General features: G+C 42.9%; 2 protein-coding genes across 3 annotated transcripts in view; both read left to right on the top strand.

Moving 5' to 3' along the window:
- Tbc1d23 (TBC1 domain family member 23) overlaps window positions 1-3856 on the top strand; it is a 60425-nt gene extending 56569 nt beyond the window's left edge. For both annotated transcript variants that reach the window (XM_036203557.1, XM_036203556.1), the window contains 2 exons: window positions 528-722; window positions 2250-3856. In XM_036203557.1, the coding sequence (XP_036059450.1) occupies window positions 528-722; window positions 2250-2331 (277 nt within the window). In that variant the 3' untranslated portion in view covers window positions 2332-3856. The remainder of the gene's footprint in view (window positions 1-527; window positions 723-2249) is intronic.
- A 1951-nt stretch (window positions 3857-5807) lies between these two features.
- On the top strand, window positions 5808-18276 carry Nit2 (nitrilase family member 2). The gene is made up of 10 exons (XM_036203880.1): window positions 5808-5874; window positions 6925-7043; window positions 8487-8607; window positions 9581-9669; window positions 11307-11400; window positions 11882-11956; window positions 13205-13283; window positions 15130-15228; window positions 17459-17514; window positions 17771-18276. Exons 1-10 carry the CDS (start codon window positions 5868-5870, stop codon window positions 17860-17862), a joined length of 831 nt encoding a protein of 276 aa, XP_036059773.1. The 5' UTR covers window positions 5808-5867; the 3' UTR covers window positions 17863-18276.
- The last annotated feature ends 220 nt before the right edge of the window (window positions 18277-18496 follow it).

The raw sequence follows: 18496 nt of genomic DNA, 5'->3' as shown, positions 1-18496 counted from the left end.
CCAGTTATCTTGTAAAATGTTTCATATTCTAGGCACATCTGATAATTTATTACTGTATTAAAAGTTAGGAGCTAAGATATAAGAGTTTGGGGGTTTCTGTTGTTGTTATTGTTTAATCTATGCCCATTTTGCCTTCAGGATTTAGTTGCAGAATATTATAAAATATGTAAGGAAACCCAGCAATTACTTAGTGGCCTTTGATATTAACCATGGTGTGTAGACAGAGAATACTTTGAGTGTAGAGAATCCTGTTAAAACTTTGGAGAATGGTGGGATAGTCCATCAGAGTTAACAATTATTTCTGTATTATACTGGACTTCTTACCATAAAACTCTTAAATAGTTGTGGTATTACCTGTTCACTAAACAATTTTGCATAAAATTAAAGAAAAACATGTAGCTTGTTTATAGAGTAGCTTCATAGCTAACTCAAAAATCATTTCTTGTAAAGTTGAATTTCTTATACTGGAGCTGTGGAAGTAACATGTCTGCTTTGAATCCCATTCACTTAAACCTCTTTCTTTCAAGTCACCTGCTGGTAACTGCAACACATATGTACTGCTTAAGGGAGATTCTTTCTCGGAAAGGACTGGCTTACATCCAGTCTCGACAAGCACTAAATTCTGTAGTTAAAATTACGTCAAAAAAAAAACATCCTGAGCTAATTACCTTCAAGTATGGAAACAGCAGTGCTTCTGGGATAGAAATCTTGGCTATTGAAAGGTGAGATTTTTATATATATATATATTATCTGAATGAATGCAAATCATTAAATAGTCCTCCTTGATTTTGGTGAGTGGGTGTTGGAATAGGACCATGCAGCACCCCTCCAGTTACGGTGCCCTTTGTCATCCTCTTCCTCATTCTTGGCCATAGTTGGCTTCAACACTGATGCATGAGTTCAGAAATGCTGCAGCAAATTTCATAAACTTCTTGACACCAGGATCATCAGGAATAATCTAGAGGTTAGGAGAGATGGCTAAGCAGATAAAGGCACTTGTCGCCAAGTCTGACAACCTGAGTTCAGTCCCTGGGATCCACATGGTAGAAGGAGACCCAACTCTCCTGACCTCCACTTAAGACTCTATGGCCTGAGCACCCTCCACACAAAATCAGTGTAACATAAAAATAAACAAAGCAGTAAGACATGCTGCAACAGTAGAGACCCTGCTCTGTGCTGGAGGCCTTGAGCTCAGTTCCCAGAACCTAGAAGCCATGTTCAGTGGCTCACAGATGCTGTGCCTCCACCTGCAGGACAGCCAGCACCCTCTTCTGCTCTCTGTGTACACAGACCTACACAGATTGACACATGAATGTGTGCATGCCTGCCCATGTGTGTATACACACATGCACATACACAAGTGAATGTTTTTTAGGAAAAGAATTATACAAGTGCTGTACTAAATGCTGATTTCTCAGTGAACTAAATTTGTCTTAGAATGTTGAGTTGGTATTTTATTTTCCATCATCAAAACATCGTAAGTGAGGGTGGTTTGAATCTGTTTTAGACAACTTAATGTTTTGCTTAAGGTCATAATAGGAAGTACCGGAGTTGTCATTGTTTTTGGAATTGGATGCTGAAACAAAATTATAACTGTAGCCGATTGACTTATATCTGTACTAGACAGCAAGTGTCTTAGGGCTTCTATTGCTGTGAAGAGACACCATGACCACAACAACTCTTATAAGGAAAATTTTAATTGGATAGCTCATAGTTTCAGAGGTTTAGTCCATTATCATCATGGCAGGACATGGCAACATGCAGGTAGAAATGGTGCCGGAGAAGGAGCTGGGAGTTCTATATCATGATCCTCAGGCAACAGGGAGTAGTAAACTATGGCACTGGGAGTAGCTTGAGCATAGGAGTCCTCAAAGCCCATTCCCATAGTGACATACTTCTCCAACAAGGCCTCACCTCCCAACAGTGCCACTCCCTTTGGGGACCATTTTCTTTCAAACCACCACAGCAAGTATAATGTTCTACCTGTGTTTTACTTGGATATTATACATACTTATTGGTAGTTCAGAGAATCTTAGCTGTGTATTATGTGAAAAGTCCCATCACTTTGACTTTTAGATCGTTCAGGTAATGTTTTGATTGTCTCTTGGGGTAAGTTTGTGGGAGTACACAGGAGGGCATTTCTGCTAGCTTCATTGGTCAAGGAAACTTTCTAGTTAGAGGCGACATCTCAGTAGAACCCTGAAGGGGAAGTGCTGTATTAATACGCATCTGTGTTTTTTCTCCCATAGGTATTTGATTCCAAATGCAGGAGATGCTACCAGAGCCATAAAACAGCAGATCATGAAAGTGTTGGATGCTTTGGAAAGTTAATGTAAAAGAAAGTTATTTAAGTGAAATTATGGCAACCAAGAGAAACATGAAAATATATTTCCTGACTCAATACTAACCAGAGACCTTTCATTTGCTCATGAGAGAGCCTGAGTAGAGGGTCTAAGTGAAAATTATTGTAATCAATCTCGGGATGGGTACACTTTTTTAAAAATTTCTTTTGCATCTTTGGTTTTATAAAATGATTTATTATAAAGGCCAGTTATTAAATGACTTTGAAGTAACTGGCCTTGTGCCCTATGGACCAAGGGCACAGAATGCAGTTCTGTTTTGAAGAGCTGTTTTAAGGGACATGCATCATTTTCAGGTTCTAAAACAACTGTACACATACATATTTGCAATGTCTTCACTGAAATTTAGAGATAGAATTAGTTGAAGAGAGTTCATTGCTACATTGAGTTTTGCTGCAATAAGCAGTATCAGAAAATTGAAAGTATAGATTAATAATTAGCTTACTGTTTCTGTTCCTAAAAAGACTGAAGTCTGTTTAATGGGATGCATGGAGATTGTAGCCAATTCAAGACCGAGTCCATAGTGAAACACTGAAGCTTCAGTTTACTCATCTCCACTCCAGTAGGTAATTCTTGGTCGGCTAATTGCCTCAGAGAGTCTAAGCTCCATCCAGTGGTTGCTAAGGAACAGCTAACAGCATTAGAAGTAAGTAGGCATGTTAAGGTTCCGGTTAGCATTTGGGGGACAGAATGGTATCTGTAAAATGTCATCGGTCTTTATTACATGGATCCTTCGGTCTAGGATATTTCAGAGTGTTTTGACTGCTCTGATTTAATCCTTCTTGATCACCTGTGACCACACTAATGTCCAGTTTAAAAAAAGACAGATAATCAGAGAGCCATAGAAATTTCAGTGTTTTTGTATCACTTTCTAAAAATGTTCTTTTGGTTTTGTCTTCTCAGTAAAAATTTCAGTAGTTGAAACTATTTTCATCTTGACAAAACTGAAGCAGTCTGCTTTATTTTGCAGCTTGCTCAGATTAATGTCTGTGGCCCATATGAGTCACATGTGATGAGAGATCCAGAAACATCTTTTGGACCATGGGATGATTTTCATAAAATCTGAAAAATAGTAACTATAACCTGCCATGTCATAAAATGTAATAGATTTTCTTTAAGGGGTTAGCTGATAGAAATATCTAGATGTACCCCACTAGTAGCCAGTTGTTTTAATTTGCTTAATGGAAATCAAGTGAATAAAGATAACACAATTAAAAGAACCTTATTCTGATATCTAAATAAAAACAATTTATTTGAGTGGTTGAAGACATTTGCATGAAATTGCACCTGTGCAGTACTTGATATTTATAACTCTTTCCCCAAACTATTGTATTGCATTTTTTTCCATTTTCTTGACACCCTCTTTGAAATGCCCTGAAGTCTCATTTTTCAACCATCTCAGCTGTGGGACTTTTTTTCATAATATTAATGTAAAGATGTTTGTGTTACTGTTTATAAATTACAATTGTAAATAAACTGATACAGTTTGTTCAGAACTTCTGTTCTCAAGGCTGTCTGTTTTTTGTTTTTGTATTTTATCTGCAGAGTAAACATTTCTACTCTATTCCCATTTCTGTTCATGCACCTTAGGTAGCTTAAAACTAATAACACCTTATGGGTGCTGGGGTGCTCATAGTCCCAGCTATTGAAGAATAACACTGAGGCAGGAGGATCACTGGAGCCTAGGAAGTAATGGCCCTGTGACCTACCCTCCTCTTTTACTAGGACAGGTCAGTAGATCTAAGGGACTCTGGCCAGCTTGAGCGTGGCAGGCACTGTTCCGGCAGGCCTTGCCCTTCTCCCCCATTCCAGCGACCAAGGTCTCTTCCTTTACTTGACCACTTCCTCCTCCTCCTGAAGCTGACTACCAAGGCCCAGCTATCAAAGTACTGAAGTCAAGCAATCAAAAGCCCCCTGGCTCACCTCATTACCATGCCCAATTAAAATTAAACACCTCATCTTAACACAGGTTTCCCCTGAACCTTTATAAACTGCCATTCACCTCTGGACCATATCTGTCTCCTCTCTATCCAAAGGCAATCCATTGTCCCTCTGGGACAAATACCCCTTGCCCTCTGTCTCCAGTGTTGGTTTCTTAGTCCCTGCCCTCTGTCCCTCTGGGGCAAATAATTCTCCTTTGTGCTGAGAACTTGGCCTTGGGGCTCTTAAGCAGATACTTTTCCTTTCAAGATCCATTTCCATAGGCCTGGATTCTCTCTAATAGTTGCTGTGGCTACCAGGCCAATGCAGTTTCTAGTGTAAGATGGAGATGGGGTGCATGTTATACCTGGATGAAATAAGGTCATAGTGCAGCGCTCACACACACCTTCAGGCTCATACAGTCTTTCTTTATTCTCTTCCACAGTGTCCCTAGGTTCTTAGATGATTCTGCGATCCCTTTGAGATAAGATGTGGGTGCTGGGAACCAAACCCAGGTCCTCTACAGGAGCAGTAAGTGCTCTTAACCACTGAGCCATCTCCCCAGCCCTTGCATTGACCTTTTAAAATTGTTGTTTCTGGCTCTCTGCCCCCCCCACCCCCCACCCCAGGTGCTACACCCCAAAGTTTGTAAAGGTTCTGCCCCCACTGGATGCTCTTTGGCTAAGTTTTCTTTGGGGGGATTTGATCTCCAGGCTTTCCAATCCCCTTGCTCCCAGGCTCTGCAAATGTGACAAGGTATGCACTTCCACCCCAACCACTGCAAAAGTTAGAAAGCAGTGTAGCTGGGTGTGTGGTACAGGAATGACTCAATCCCTGCATCCAGGAGTTGGAGCAGGAGGATTAGGAGTCAAGGCCGGCCTCGGCTACATAACAAATTAAAATGCAGCGAGGGTTACATGAGACCCTGTCTGAAAACCAGAAAAGCCCCCAAACACGTCAAAACAGCGAATTAAATAATAAATACAAACGTCAAATCTTAGAACTGCCTCGCACCAATTCGCTCCCTGCAGCTTTCTGAGCAAGCTTCTGAAGTCTGTTAGCCTGAATCAACCAGGTGCAACCCACTCACGTCTGTCAGCATGTAGCAGTCATTACCCTGACCACTGCTGCGATCCAAGCTGAAATTTCAGTCCTTTTTACCACATGAAGAGCCTTCCTACCAAAAGGTACCACTCCTTAACCATTTAAGGCACACCACTATAATGTAGGCTGCTCCTCTTTGCCCTTCCTTCTGAAGGCCTTATTTAAAGAATTTGTAATTATCCCTTTCTCTTTAATGTATCCGAGCGCAAAGGGTGAGCCATTTTTAGTGCAGAGCCGGGGCAAGGATGTAGCTCAGGGGTAGACAGGTACTGAACACGTGCAGAGCCAGAGGCTCAACACAGCACAGAATAACAAAAAGGTCAAAACCAAACACCTACTGCTCCGAACTCATCAAGGCCCCGCCCCTCGGCCCAGGTCTTGGCCCCGCCCCTTCTGCGCGTGGCTCGGCCCCGCCTCCCGCGCTCGGCCACTGGATTGACTGGTCGCGTTCCCCGGTCGCGTTCGGTGCTCGGGAGAAGAGCCATGGCTAGTAAGTGGCTCGCGGCCTGGTCGTCGAGCTCCCGGGGGAGCGGAGGCTTCGGTGCGGCGGTGCCGATGAGCCCTCTGGGCCTCTGCGTCGCCCGGCCCGCCTGGCCGGTAGCTCAGATCGCTCCGGGAAGCCCGGGCTAGTGGGGCCGCCGCCGTGCGAGCACAGGCCTCCGTGCCAGGCGTCCTGCGCCGTAGGAGCTGCTCCCCCTGCGGGTCCCCGAGCTGTGGGGTGGGTGGTGGTTTCAAATTTCGTGGCCCTAACTCCCTCCCCTAACAGAGGGTTGTTGTTAGTCGTATCTCGAACTTCACATTTCATCTGTTAGCCTCAAGTGCCACTTTCGTCCAGTGACTTGGTGCGGATTTCCCGCAGCAAGCTTCCTGGTCCGTAAATGCTTAGAGGTGCACCGACCTGGCATGCTCGTTTAAATGTTGTTCCCATACTGGGCCCTTCGCTCGGGGTGTTTTGCGTCCCTCCCCCTTGGGTCATCGTCATTGCCAATGTATGATGGTCTTTAGGACAGCCAGGGATCTTCAGTTGAGAAGGTGACGCCACAAGTCCTGCGCACGGGCGCTTTCCATCAGCCCCAAGCCTGGGTCGGGACCTCATCCCTAGAGTGGCTTGAGGGAGAGGGGAAGCTAGATGTAGTGTTTATCCACCCTTCCCTCAGAAGCAGAGACAGCCCAGCTTCTTAGTGAGTTTGTGTGAACTCTGGTGACAGCTCAGGTATGCCAACCTGCAAGTAATGCCGGGTTTTGGTTTCTTCTGTTTTTATCCAGATTCTGGCACTGTTCTGGGCGAAACGTAGCTTTGCTTACCATATTTAGGATTAACCAAGGAATGAGAGATCGTAGTCTTTATACTTTTAAAGATAATTCTGGCCTTCATTAGAAGCCAGTGTCGGTGACGTAATTTATCCTTTAGATTGTCCGTAGTTGTGACAATCAATAATACCATGTCCAAACGTTGCCAGATGCCCTGTTTGGGAATCCTGGTTTTCTCTGAACTTAGTGGGCAGATCTGACGACGGCTTCCTTCTGTCTTTTTCCTCAGCTTTCCGATTGGCGCTCATCCAGCTTCACGTTTCTTCCATTAAATCAGATAACATTGCCCGGGCTTGTAGCCTAGTCCGGGAGGCAGCAAAGCAAGGTGCCAAAGTCATCTCCCTGCCGGTAAGTATGGGGGCAGCCGGCCCTCTCTGGGAGCCAGGGACCTGCCCCAGTCTTGCTTGCCAATGGAGGTCCTCATGTGTCCTACCTCCAGCGGTGTCTTTTGGAACCCTAGTGTTGTTCCGTGTTTGCCTCATCTATCACAAAGACTAGCAGGGGTCTTTGTCTCAAGATGTCTAACATGGTTACAGGTCTAACAGGATCACCTGCTCTATTCAGATGAGGAATACAAAATTTCAGGGGAATTACCTAAAGGTGACGCTCTCAGGGGCTGTATGCCCTTTGATCCTTACGAGTGAAGGCTTTTCTGTGGTTGTCATGTTTAAGCTCAGGTCAGACCATGATGTTTTAGCACTGTTCAGCATTTTTTTTTGAAAAATTGTTTTGAGCCTTTGGTTGAAGGTTGTATCATGAATCATATTTGATAGAAGGTAAGTACAGGGTCAAGCCTTGGGGTTCCTGGATAAGCAGGAATCATTAACAAGGGAATCTTATTGTTAATCTCGTGTGTGTGTGTGTGTGTGTGTGTGTGTGTGTGTGTGTGTGTGTGTGTACACTCCCTGAGAGGTCGGAGGACAGTCTTGAATGTTATTCTGCAGGAGCAGTCTACTTTTTTCTTTCTTTTCTTCCTTTCTTTCCTTTTTTCTCTTTTCTTTCTTTCTTTCTTTCTTTCTTTCTTTCTTTCTTTCTTTCTTTCTTTCTCTCTCTCTCTCTCTCTCTCTCTCTCTCTCTCTTTCTTTCTTTCTTTCTTCTTTCTTTCTTTCTATTTCTCTTGACAGGTTTTCTCTGTGTAGCCCTGGCTGTCCCGAAACTCTCTGTAGACCAGGCTGGCCTCAAACTCAGAGATCCTCCCGCCTCTGCCTCCCGAGTGCTGGGATTACAGGCGTCAGAGAACTGTCGAAGGCAGCTGTGTGTTGGATGCGTGTGTTGGTGTCATTGTCTTCCTTGGTGTCGCATCCCTGTCTTTGTCTCACCCTCACTCACTTTTCCCATCCACGAGAGACATCATCGGGCCATGAGGATAGTGCCAAGATGGGATTAGAAACAGCTTGTCTGCAGTGAGTAAAGCGTCTTCGCTTCTGTGGCTTTCAGAATGTTTTATGCATAAGTTTTATTGCTTTACAAACTCAGTATAATTCTGAACTCCAGAATTCATCTCAGTATTCAAAATCACAGAATAAACCTGAGCTACGGTGGCCTGGATGTCATTCTACCGTCTCTAGGTCTAACCTTCTGCCAGGGTCACCAGAATAACCGGTTTGTTTCCTCTGTCCTCACCGGGATAATTGCCTGTCTGCCTTTGATTGCATGCTGTTTAGCCTTAGGTCTTTTCCTAGAGGTGTTGTATCTGCTCACACAGGACCAGAGTTGGAAGTAGTGCGCTTCCACTCTCTGCAGAATTTGACACGGTTTGCTTTCCCTTTTTCTCCTCTAACATCAATCTAGGAATGCTTTAATTCTCCATATGGAACAAACTACTTTCCTGAATATGCAGAGAAGATTCCCGGAGAGTCCACACAGAAGCTCTCTGAAGTAGCAAAGGAGAATAGCGTTTATCTCATTGGAGGTAATTCCTTCCACGTGGTGTAACAGCTAAACATTAAAAACATTAGGGTGCCTTTTGTTACATTTAAACTAACACATTTCAGCCCGTGAAAAGAATGAGGTTGCCAGGATGGTAGCATACACCTATAATCCCAGTCCTTGGACAGCAGAGGCAGGAGGATTGTAAATTCAACATCAACTTGGGATACACTTCAATATACACTAAGTGTAAAATATGCAAGTTCAGCATGATTATGAACAGAATTTGTCCACTTAGATTAATCTCCCCAACAAAAGATGACTGTGTACTTTCTCAGAGAGTTATATATACATACATGTATGTATATATATAAACCTAGTAAATACCATAGAAACACAAAGAAACACACCAAGTTGATCCTGTAACTTTCCCTGTAAAAGGAGTGTGACTAGATAGAATGTGGCAAGAGAAACCTTACCTGTGTTCTATGTGCTGATTTGGGGGGAAGCAAGGTAAACCTCGAGAAGTTCAATAAATATAATGAACAAGATTGTTTTGTATCATGATTATCATGATTATCCAGGATTAGGAATGAATAGATGGTGGCAATGTGTATGGAATTGGTTCTGTGATGGAGAAAGGCTCGTGTCTTAACATTCTTATCACGGGGGCTCTGGGATTCAGTTTTGTTGTAAGATGATGAATTTGAGCAATGAGGAATTCCTGCTTTTGCTCTAATGTTACATATTAACTGTTGCAAAATGTCATGGTTGAATTTCAGGGCCAGTTTGGTTATTTTTTAAACCTTCCTCTGACGTCTGGCCTAATTATAGTTTATCAATAATTTGGAGTTTAATCACTGACATACATTCAAGGAGGAAAAAGAATTGCTTGGGATAAAGTTTATTATTGGACCAAGTGACTATTTCCCAGGGCTTTCCTGAGCCTCACAAAGTTATCGGCCCATTCCTTTTTGTTGTTGATTGGGGTGACTATATATTTCTTTCAATGAAAGGCTCCATCCCTGAAGAGGATGCTGGGAAACTATATAACACCTGTGCTGTTTTTGGGCCTGATGGAAGTTTATTGGTAAAGCACAGAAAGGTGAGTAGGGGGTGTACAAATCTCATCATCCTTCACTTTCTGTTTCTTGCTAGGATGTAGAAATATAATTCATCTTTAAACTACTGGTTTTATATGTAGCAACGTTACTGAACTTACCCATTAATTCTCCTAATTTAATTTTGGGTGCCAATTATATAATCTGAGAAAATCAGCCTCATTCTTTCTCCTGCTTCCATATTTTACCCCCTGTTCTTGTTGCTGCATGTAGGATCTCAGGAATACCAGTAAATAACATGTGTCCTTATCTTGTTTCCAGTCTCAGAAGGAACACGTTCATTATTTTTCCCCTAAATATGATGATTGTTTTAGGATTGTTTAGTATAACTATGAGATGAAAAGAGTTCCTTTCATGGCAGAGTCTTGTTGTTTTGTTTTTAAAATCATGGTTGGTTGTAGAAGTTTACCAGGTACAGGCTGGCTACACCTTAGTGGTGGAGTCCTTATGTAGCATGGGTATGGCCCGAGTTTAATCACTGCCACCACCCCTCAGCGTACGTTTACTAACGCTCAGTGTGCATCCTTGGGATCGTCTTTTTCTTTTACTCACCTGATAAATTACACTGGTTGATTTTCTGATATCAAGCCACATTTGCTTTCCTGAAAAAAAGTTCATTTTAGCCAGATGATGGTGGCACACGCCTTTAATCCCAGGATTTAGGAGTCAGAGGCAGGCAGGTGTCTGAGTTTGAGGCCAGCCTGGTCTACAGAGCAAGTTCCAGGACATCCAGGGCTACACAGAGAAACCCTGCCTCGAAAAAGAAAAAAAATCTTATCTGGAAGAGATGCATTATTATATATGCATTGCTGACTTTGTTTTGCAAAATTTTACCAGGATTTTGTTTTTGTTTTGTTTGAAGACAGGATCTTTCTGTGTAACCTAGGCTGGCTTTAAATTAAACAAACTCAAGTAGTCTAGACTGTCCTTGAACTTGTGGCAATCCCCATGTGTTAGCATCCTTAGTTCTCGGATTAGAGGCATGTGCCCCCATGCCAGCTGGCCTGTTTTAAATGCTGCACATTCTTTTTTTTTCTTTGCTGTCATTGTTGGTTTTTTGATACAGGGTCTCTATGTAGCCCAGGCTATTCTTGTAGACCAGGCTAGCCTCAGACTTACAGAGCTATGCTCATCTCTGCCTCCCAAGTGTTTCCTCCTTCTTAGCCAGTTTCATCAATTTGATTCTGATTCTGAGAAATCTTCCTTAGCATTTATAGTGAGTAAAAGCAACATATTACATCCCATGAGGAGACTGTGCATTTTGTACACCTGTAGAAAACAAGTAATAAAACCCACATCATTTCCCCATTTTCCTGTAGTAGATAGAACAGGTAAAATAGCGAACTTGTTCCTTCAGAGGCCGGAAACAAGATTATTTAATACTCCTATTTAAATATAAGATTATTTAAACCTATTGTTTACTACTATGCCTGAGATCCCACACAGAGCAATATAGGGATTTGATGTCAGTCAGCTTGTAGGTGTAATATGGGCAAACAGGATAATGTTTGTATTGTCAGTCTTAAGAGTATTTCCATATGTGACCACGGGGAGATATCCTTCACTACTGCTGTGAGGCCTGTGGGGAAAGGGATAACCAAATCAGTTATTTGTGATGCAGATCCATCTGTTTGACATTGATGTTCCTGGGAAAATTACATTTCAAGAATCTAAAACATTGAGTCCTGGTGATTGTCTCTCCACATTTGATACTCGTACGTACCAGATAAGTTTGCCTCTTACAGTAATCCCAGAAGAGAGGAACAGGTACTTTTCCTTCTATGTCTGTCCCTACCTTTTTCACTTAGCATCCCTAAAAGTTCAGAATTGGGGGAGGTAAGCAGTCAGAGGTCTAGAAAGTTTGAACAGAATGGAAACCCAGGGTTTGGACATGATATTTCTCTTCCATTGGGTTACAGCCTCCTGACCATCCACAGTGTTCCTGTTGGCCACAATTGACACACCCTAGTTAGATAGTGCACATGACTCACAAGGAACTTCTCATAGCTGTCCTGAGGTGGTGAATGATATCTTTGAGATGATATCCCAATAGGATTGAACATACACATTGTCTCTATATAGGGGTCCCGTAACAATTCTTCCCTGTCAGTGTTTTGTGATCAGAGAAGGTTTACCCTTCTGCTCCATGCTACAGGAGATTCACTTCTCATGTGTGCATTTTCTTTTTGGAAACAGCTTACTGCAAAGTAGGCCTGGGCATCTGCTACGATATGCGCTTTGCAGAACTTGCACAAATCTATGCACAAAGAGGTGAGATAATACTATACAGGTGGGTTGGGAGGCTACTTGAAGGTTTGATTCTGGGGTGGTCCTGTGGTGTGAAGGGAGCCCTTAACATGAAATTGCTCAAACAAAACAAAACGAAAACAGACAAACAAAACCACAGAAAATTTGGGGTTGGGGATTTAGCTCAGTGGTAGAGCGTTTGCCTAGCAAGCACAAGGCCCTGGGTTTGATCCTCAGCTCAAAAAAAAAAAAAAACAAAAAACAAAAAACAAACAAACCAAAAACCAAACCAAAACAAAACAAAAACCAAAACAAAACAAAACAAAAACACAGAAAATTTGCACAAATGCACAAAATCTTGTCGGTAGAGTGTTAAATGTATTCATGTCCCAGCTCTATCACACCAGCTTGCTAAACAGACTTCTGCTGATGATATGGTCTGGGGGATATGATCTCATCCACTGTGTAGCTAAAGCAGAAGCTTTGTTCCCGAATATCCTCTCCACCCTCTGCCTCTCTCCTATCACTGTGTTGAAGTTACAGGGGGTTCACTGGAAATGGAGCAATGGTCTGTACCCTCTTGGATTTCAGTACTCACATATATAGTCAGTAAAATTTGGTCTGGACAAGACCTGCTGTTTGTAGAGTAGAATGAGCCAAGTGAGGAGGTCTGAATTCTGACTCTAGCTCTTCCCCTTAGTTGGTACAGCACTTTGATCCCTCATTTTTGCTCTCTAAAGAGGTGTGGTGTCTAGCTCCCTCAGAGGACTGCTCTGGTGGAGGATTAAGGAGAGAATTTACAAAGCCCATCCGATGGCATTCGGCACACCCCAGTGTCCTTACTAGGGCCCTGAAACTAGACACTTAACTAAGTGAAGTGGGCGGGTGACCCAAAAGCCGTTCAGCAGATGAGGCGCAAGCACTCTGGGCATAACAGTGTCTGCAACTGTACTGCCCCAATCGGTTGGAAAGTCACATCACACCCTTCATTGTGTGGTGCTGACCATCTGGTGCCGAGCAACAGTTTGATTACAGCTCTCTCTGCTTTTTAAAAGTGAAGGCCCAAGTTCTGATGTCAGCTCATTTTTCTTGTGGCTGTGTTTTTAGGAGTAGTTCTAAAACTTTTAAATGCAGAATCATATCTGTCTGTGTCTTACTAGACTGACCTCTTTGTATGTGGAAGAGTTTGGCTCTGTGGATACAGGAGGAACACAGGGTGGGACCAAAGTCATCGAGTGTTCAACATTGCATTTTCTTCTTTCATGCCTGGAGGCTGCCAGCTCTTGGTGTATCCAGGAGCTTTCAATCTGACCACTGGACCTGCCCACTGGGAGTTGCTCCAACGAGCCCGGTAAGAAAGGAGTCAAGCATCTCAGTGTTGATGGAGTATCAGCCTTAAATGGAATTCTGCCCCTGACCCAGCCTGTCCTGGCATCCAGATGCATTTAGAAAGGATGAATCTGCACAAAGAGCTCTGCTGGGTACTGTCTCCAGTGCCATAGCAGTGCCCTCTAAAGATGCCAGGACTAAAGGCCAGTGCCATGCCTAGCTTATAAAATCAATTTATTTTAGATTGTACATATGCCCCCCTCTCTCTCCTCTCTCTGTATGCATGCACCTAGACTCTAGACTATTTCACCAACCCAATTCCATCCATTTTGCAATGGCTAAGCACCATTCTGTTGTACATAGGTACGATCTTTATCAGTTAACAGACACAGGATGTTACCATTTCTTGGCTCTTGTGAATAGTCCAGCAATGCTGGGGTTCAGATGTTTTTTGTTTTTTTTTTTTTTGTTGTTGTTGTTTTTTTTCGAGACAGGGTTTCTCTGTGTAGCTTTGTGCCTTTCCTGGAACCTGCTTTGGAGACCAGACTGGCCTCAAACTCACAGAGATTCGCCTGCCTCTGCCTCCCAAGTGCTGGGATTAAAGGTGTGCGCCACCACCGCCCGGCCAGATGATTTTTTTCCATGTGCTATTCTATTTCATTTGGATTTATACCTTTTAGTAGGATTTCTGGCCCACATGTTCTGTTTATAACTTTTGGAGGAAACTCTACTGCTTCCCACAATGGCTATGCTAACTTACAGTCACACTAGTAGTGGTTTTCTTCCCCACAGCCTCACCGGGATTTCTAACCCTTAGGCTTCTTGGTAACAGCCATTTGAACTGAGGCAGTTTGTGGTTCGTCATCATGGTTTTGAATTGCACTTGCCTGATGATTAGTGACACTGAGCGTCTTTAAGATATTCATGTTGGCCAATTGTGTTTGTCAGCTGTCTATCATTGTGACAAAGGCCCTAGATAAAGCACTTAGAAGGAAGGGCTTGGCTCTACTTTCAGAGGCTTCATTTCACTTGCCTGGAGAGTGTAGTGGGGCCTTTTCACCCCAGGCAGAAAAGAGAGGAGAGGCTGGGCTCCACACGTTCTCCCAGGGCACCCCGTAGCCTAATTTCTGCCTCTGCGACTTACTCCCTGTAAGTTGTGTTACTCCCCTCCCAGGAGTGCTGGGGGCTGAGGACCCAGCCCCACGCAGATGGGCCTGTGGAGGGCTTTCAGGCCCTGAATTGTAGCACCATTTGCTTGGCTTCTTTTCAATACCTATTTAGCTCTGTTGGTCTTCCTTGAGTCTCGCTAAGTAGGCCAGGCTGACTTTGAACTTGATTCCTCCTGCTTCAGCCTCCTGACTGGTGGAGTTACGGACATGCTTCACCATTTTGAAATTGGGTTGTCTTGTGATACTGAGATTTTGGAGACGTTTAGCTACATGTTTGTATAAATTTTTCCTTCGGAGGTTTTCTTGCCATTCTCGGTACCTTCATTTGTTGTTCAGAAGCATCTTAGTTTGACCATAATCCCATGTGCCTATTTTTGTGTCTTATTCCTAAAAATCATTGCTCATTCCAATGTCCAGAAGCCTTTCCCTGTGTTTTCTTCTTAGTCTTCATAGTTTCTGTCTTTTTAAAAAATAACTGTATATACTTGGATAGAAACCTATTGCAGCTGGGTGGTGGTGATCTCTGAGTTCAAGGCCAGCCTGGTCTACAAAACAAATTCTAGGACAGGCTCCAAAGCTACACAAAGAAACCCTATCTCAAAACAAACAAACAAACTAACACACACACACACACACAACCAGAAACACATTTCAGGTCTACAAAGTATAAGGAATTTGCTTTCTGTCTGTTGACTACAGGGCTGTTGATAATCAGGTGTACGTGGCTACAGCCTCTCCTGCCCGGGATGACAAAGCCTCGTATGTGGTCTGGGGACACAGCACTGTTGTGGATCCTTGGTGAGTGTGTCTTGGGCTGAGCTCAGCTGGAAATTGAAAGATGACACAGGATTGTGTCCCCCCAAACGCCTCCTCTCTTTTACCCACATATCCCAAAAAGCATAAGGGAGACTTCCACTTCCAATCCCTGTGAGAAAAACCGTCCTGCTTGCCAGGTTGTCCTTGGCCTCGGTCCTCTTGCTTATCTAAGGGGCTTCTTGGTCATCATACAGAATAAGTAAGGCAGCAGCAATGGGGTAGGCAGTTGATTTTAGTAAGATTCCAGAATTCTTGCTTTTGTCTAAAATTTAGGCTAAGTGACTGGTCCCAGGGTAGGAATGAGAAACAAGGCAAAAGTGTTACTCCCCATGTAATGATTAGAAAGACAGGGGGTGAGTTAAAGTAGTGATTCTCAAGGTCATGATCCTTTCGCAGGGATCTCATATCAGGCATCCTGCATATCAGATATTGAATTATTTACATTTATTTTATTTATTATATTATTACCCATAACAGCAAAATTACATTTCTGAAGTAGCAATGAAAACAGTTTTATGGTTGTGGGTCACCACAACATGAGGAACCATATTACAGCGTCACAGTATTAGGAAGGTTGAGAACTATTGGGTTAGAGGAAACTAGCTGTCTCCTGTGCAAAGGTAAAGCATTTTACCATTATGTGAACATAAAACATCTATTAGCAGAGTTTTCTCCATGGATAAGCCACTTGGTCGGCAACTGCAGGCGCAGATTTACAGCGTACATTCACACATAGGATTTCAACTCAGACATGCATCCCTACTAGACCTTTGGACTTCAGAAGCTGGCTTTAGTCCATGGTACTTCTGTGTACGTACACACTCACACACAAAAGCACTTCTACAATTTCAGAATAAACAGACCAGTCATCAAACTAAGAGTTTAAAGTTTAACTATCCCTATGGTGTCCCAAGAGGGTTTCCCGTGTGTGTGTGTGTGTGTGTGTGTGTGTGTGTGTGTGTGTGTGTGTGTGTGATGCAGAGGCTTCAAAAGATGTGATGACTGATTCTCAGTAGTTCCACACACCAGGGTTTATGGGCACTGAAGTACTGGAAGGGTTAGGCAGGCTTCTGTCTTGTTCCTGTCTAGATGTTGGTGACAGGCTCTACAGCCACTTCTGATTGCTACCTAGAGTGGCTGTTTCTGAAGAGTAATTGCATGTGCTATGTGCTCTACCCTTTTATTTCTTCTGAAGGGTTTTGGTGCCCTCAGGCCTCTGCTGACATTGAGGTGATTGGTACCTGGGAGTTACATAGAGAAAGAACTTTGAATTTGGCAGGACAGATGGGTGGGAATTAGAAGAGGATGTAATCAAATGAAACGAATGGTAGTAGTTCATCCTTTCCAGGACTTTGTGATTGATGAGTATAATCAGTTACGCCAGATGGTTTGTTATGACATATTATTCTAGAAATCAATAATTTCTTTAGACGTGTTTTTGAGCTCTTGCGCTAGGCCAAAAGGCTGAGTACTGGAAATAGTTTTCCTGATTAGCCTTCCCCTGGACTTTTGAGGGGCTGTTGCTCCTGCCGGCATATAGACCCTTACCACTTTTATTCAGACTTTGTGGCCTAGTCTTTCCCTCCAGTCTGAAACCAGAACTCATTAGCATAGGGAGCCAGGGATCTTAGCCACACATGTAGAAGCTCTAGAACAGTGGTTCTCAGCCTTCCTCATGCTGCGACCCTTCAATACAGTTCCCCATGTGGTGGTGACCCCAACCATAAAATTATTTTTGTCACTACTTCATAACTGATTTTATCTGTTTTCCTATGGTCTTAGGTGACCCCTGTGAAAGGGTCATTCAACCCCCAAAGGGTTAATGACCCGTAGGTTGGGAAACACTGTTCTAGTAGATCTGGTCCTGCACAGGCCCAGTCACACTACCTGCAGGTGCCATAGCAGCTGGGAGGGTATGAGGAACTGATGGAGACTATCCTTGGAAGGGGCTTCACCAGGAAGTAGTATTGGTACTTCATGTTGATTATTGATAGCTCTATTCCCAGATATTTATAATCATAGAATAGCTGTCATTTTCTAGCAGTGTGCAGTTTATTAAACAACACAAATAATAGACCCCGAATTTATACCGTTCTCTTGTTGTAGATCTTAGAAACTTTCTTTTGGCCTGTTAGACAAGGAGTAAAATATTGAGAATTTGTCTATTACCAGATGTCAGTGAATCTCAATTCATTCTCTCAATCTCCTTCAGGGGACAGGTCCTAACCAAAGCTGGCACTGAGGAAATGATCCTATACTCAGACATAGGTAAGATCTGCACTGCTATGCTTCAGGTGTCCTGCTCTTCTATTCTGGTTGATAATCTGGACGAGCTCTGGGTCTGTCTCACTGGGCTTTGTTTGGTTTGACTTGAGCCTAGGACCAGCGCCAGGCCAACAGCATCCAGACCAGGCAAATGCTACTGAGTCACTTGCTAAGACTGGTTGTTTTCAGTCTGGGGAAGAATCTTGTTGGTTGGTAAGGAGTTGCAAATTATTCATCATGCATGTTCCTGTTTTTGCAGACCTGAAGAAGCTGGATGAAATTCGGCAGCAAATTCCCATTTTAAAACAGAAAAGAGCAGACCTTTATGCAGTAGAGTCAAAGAAGCCCTGAAGTTTGTTCCCAACATATCACAAGCAGGATGGTACTCTGTATGATAATCAACTTTACTAAATCCTTTCTAGGGAGAGTGCTGGGAAATGAACCCAACCTTACACACGTTAATTCTACCACTGATCTGCATCACAAGCCCCTTATTGAGTGAAAACTTTTCTTTAAATTTGTTTGTTCTAGCTCCCCTGATAAAGAATTACTTAGGCTGGTGGTTCTTAGGCATTTCAGTCTTAAGATCCTTTTGTACAATTAAAAACTGAATACTAAGCATTCTTGTTTGTCTGTGTAGCTAGTGGTAGGCTGGTCAAGGTGTGATACTCAGCTGTCTGAGAAAATGGACTCTTGTTGATTTCCACAGTGCTAATATCCCAAATGTTTTCAAACATTTTTATTAAAATTGGTTTTCATACAATATATTTTGATATTTTCCCACTCTCCAACTTCCTCTTACCCATCCAACTTTGTTCTTTCTCTTTCAAAAACAAAAAAAACCTCTACAAAATGAAAATCAAAACCAACAAGCAAAAGACAAATAGAAATAAAAGCAATAAGACAAATAGAAATAAAAAGTCCACAAAAAACAATGGAGTTTAACATGTTGCTTCTAAACAGTAATAGATTCCAGTTGGGCTCC

Source organism: Onychomys torridus, chromosome 12 (genome assembly GCF_903995425.1).
Source record: "Onychomys torridus chromosome 12, mOncTor1.1, whole genome shotgun sequence".
Taxonomy (NCBI): Eukaryota; Metazoa; Chordata; class Mammalia; order Rodentia; family Cricetidae; genus Onychomys; species Onychomys torridus.
The sequence above is the reverse complement of the archived record's forward strand: the minus strand, read 5'-3'. Positions and strand labels throughout refer to the sequence as shown.

Coding starts and splice junctions, on each gene's coding strand:
- Nit2 (XM_036203880.1), top strand. Junction 13,284..15,129: donor GAGTTGCTCCAACGAGCCCG/GTAAGAAAGGAG, acceptor TGTTGACTACAG/GGCTGTTGATAATCAGGTGT. Junction 17,515..17,770: donor GATCCTATACTCAGACATAG/GTAAGATCTGCA, acceptor CTGTTTTTGCAG/ACCTGAAGAAGCTGGATGAA.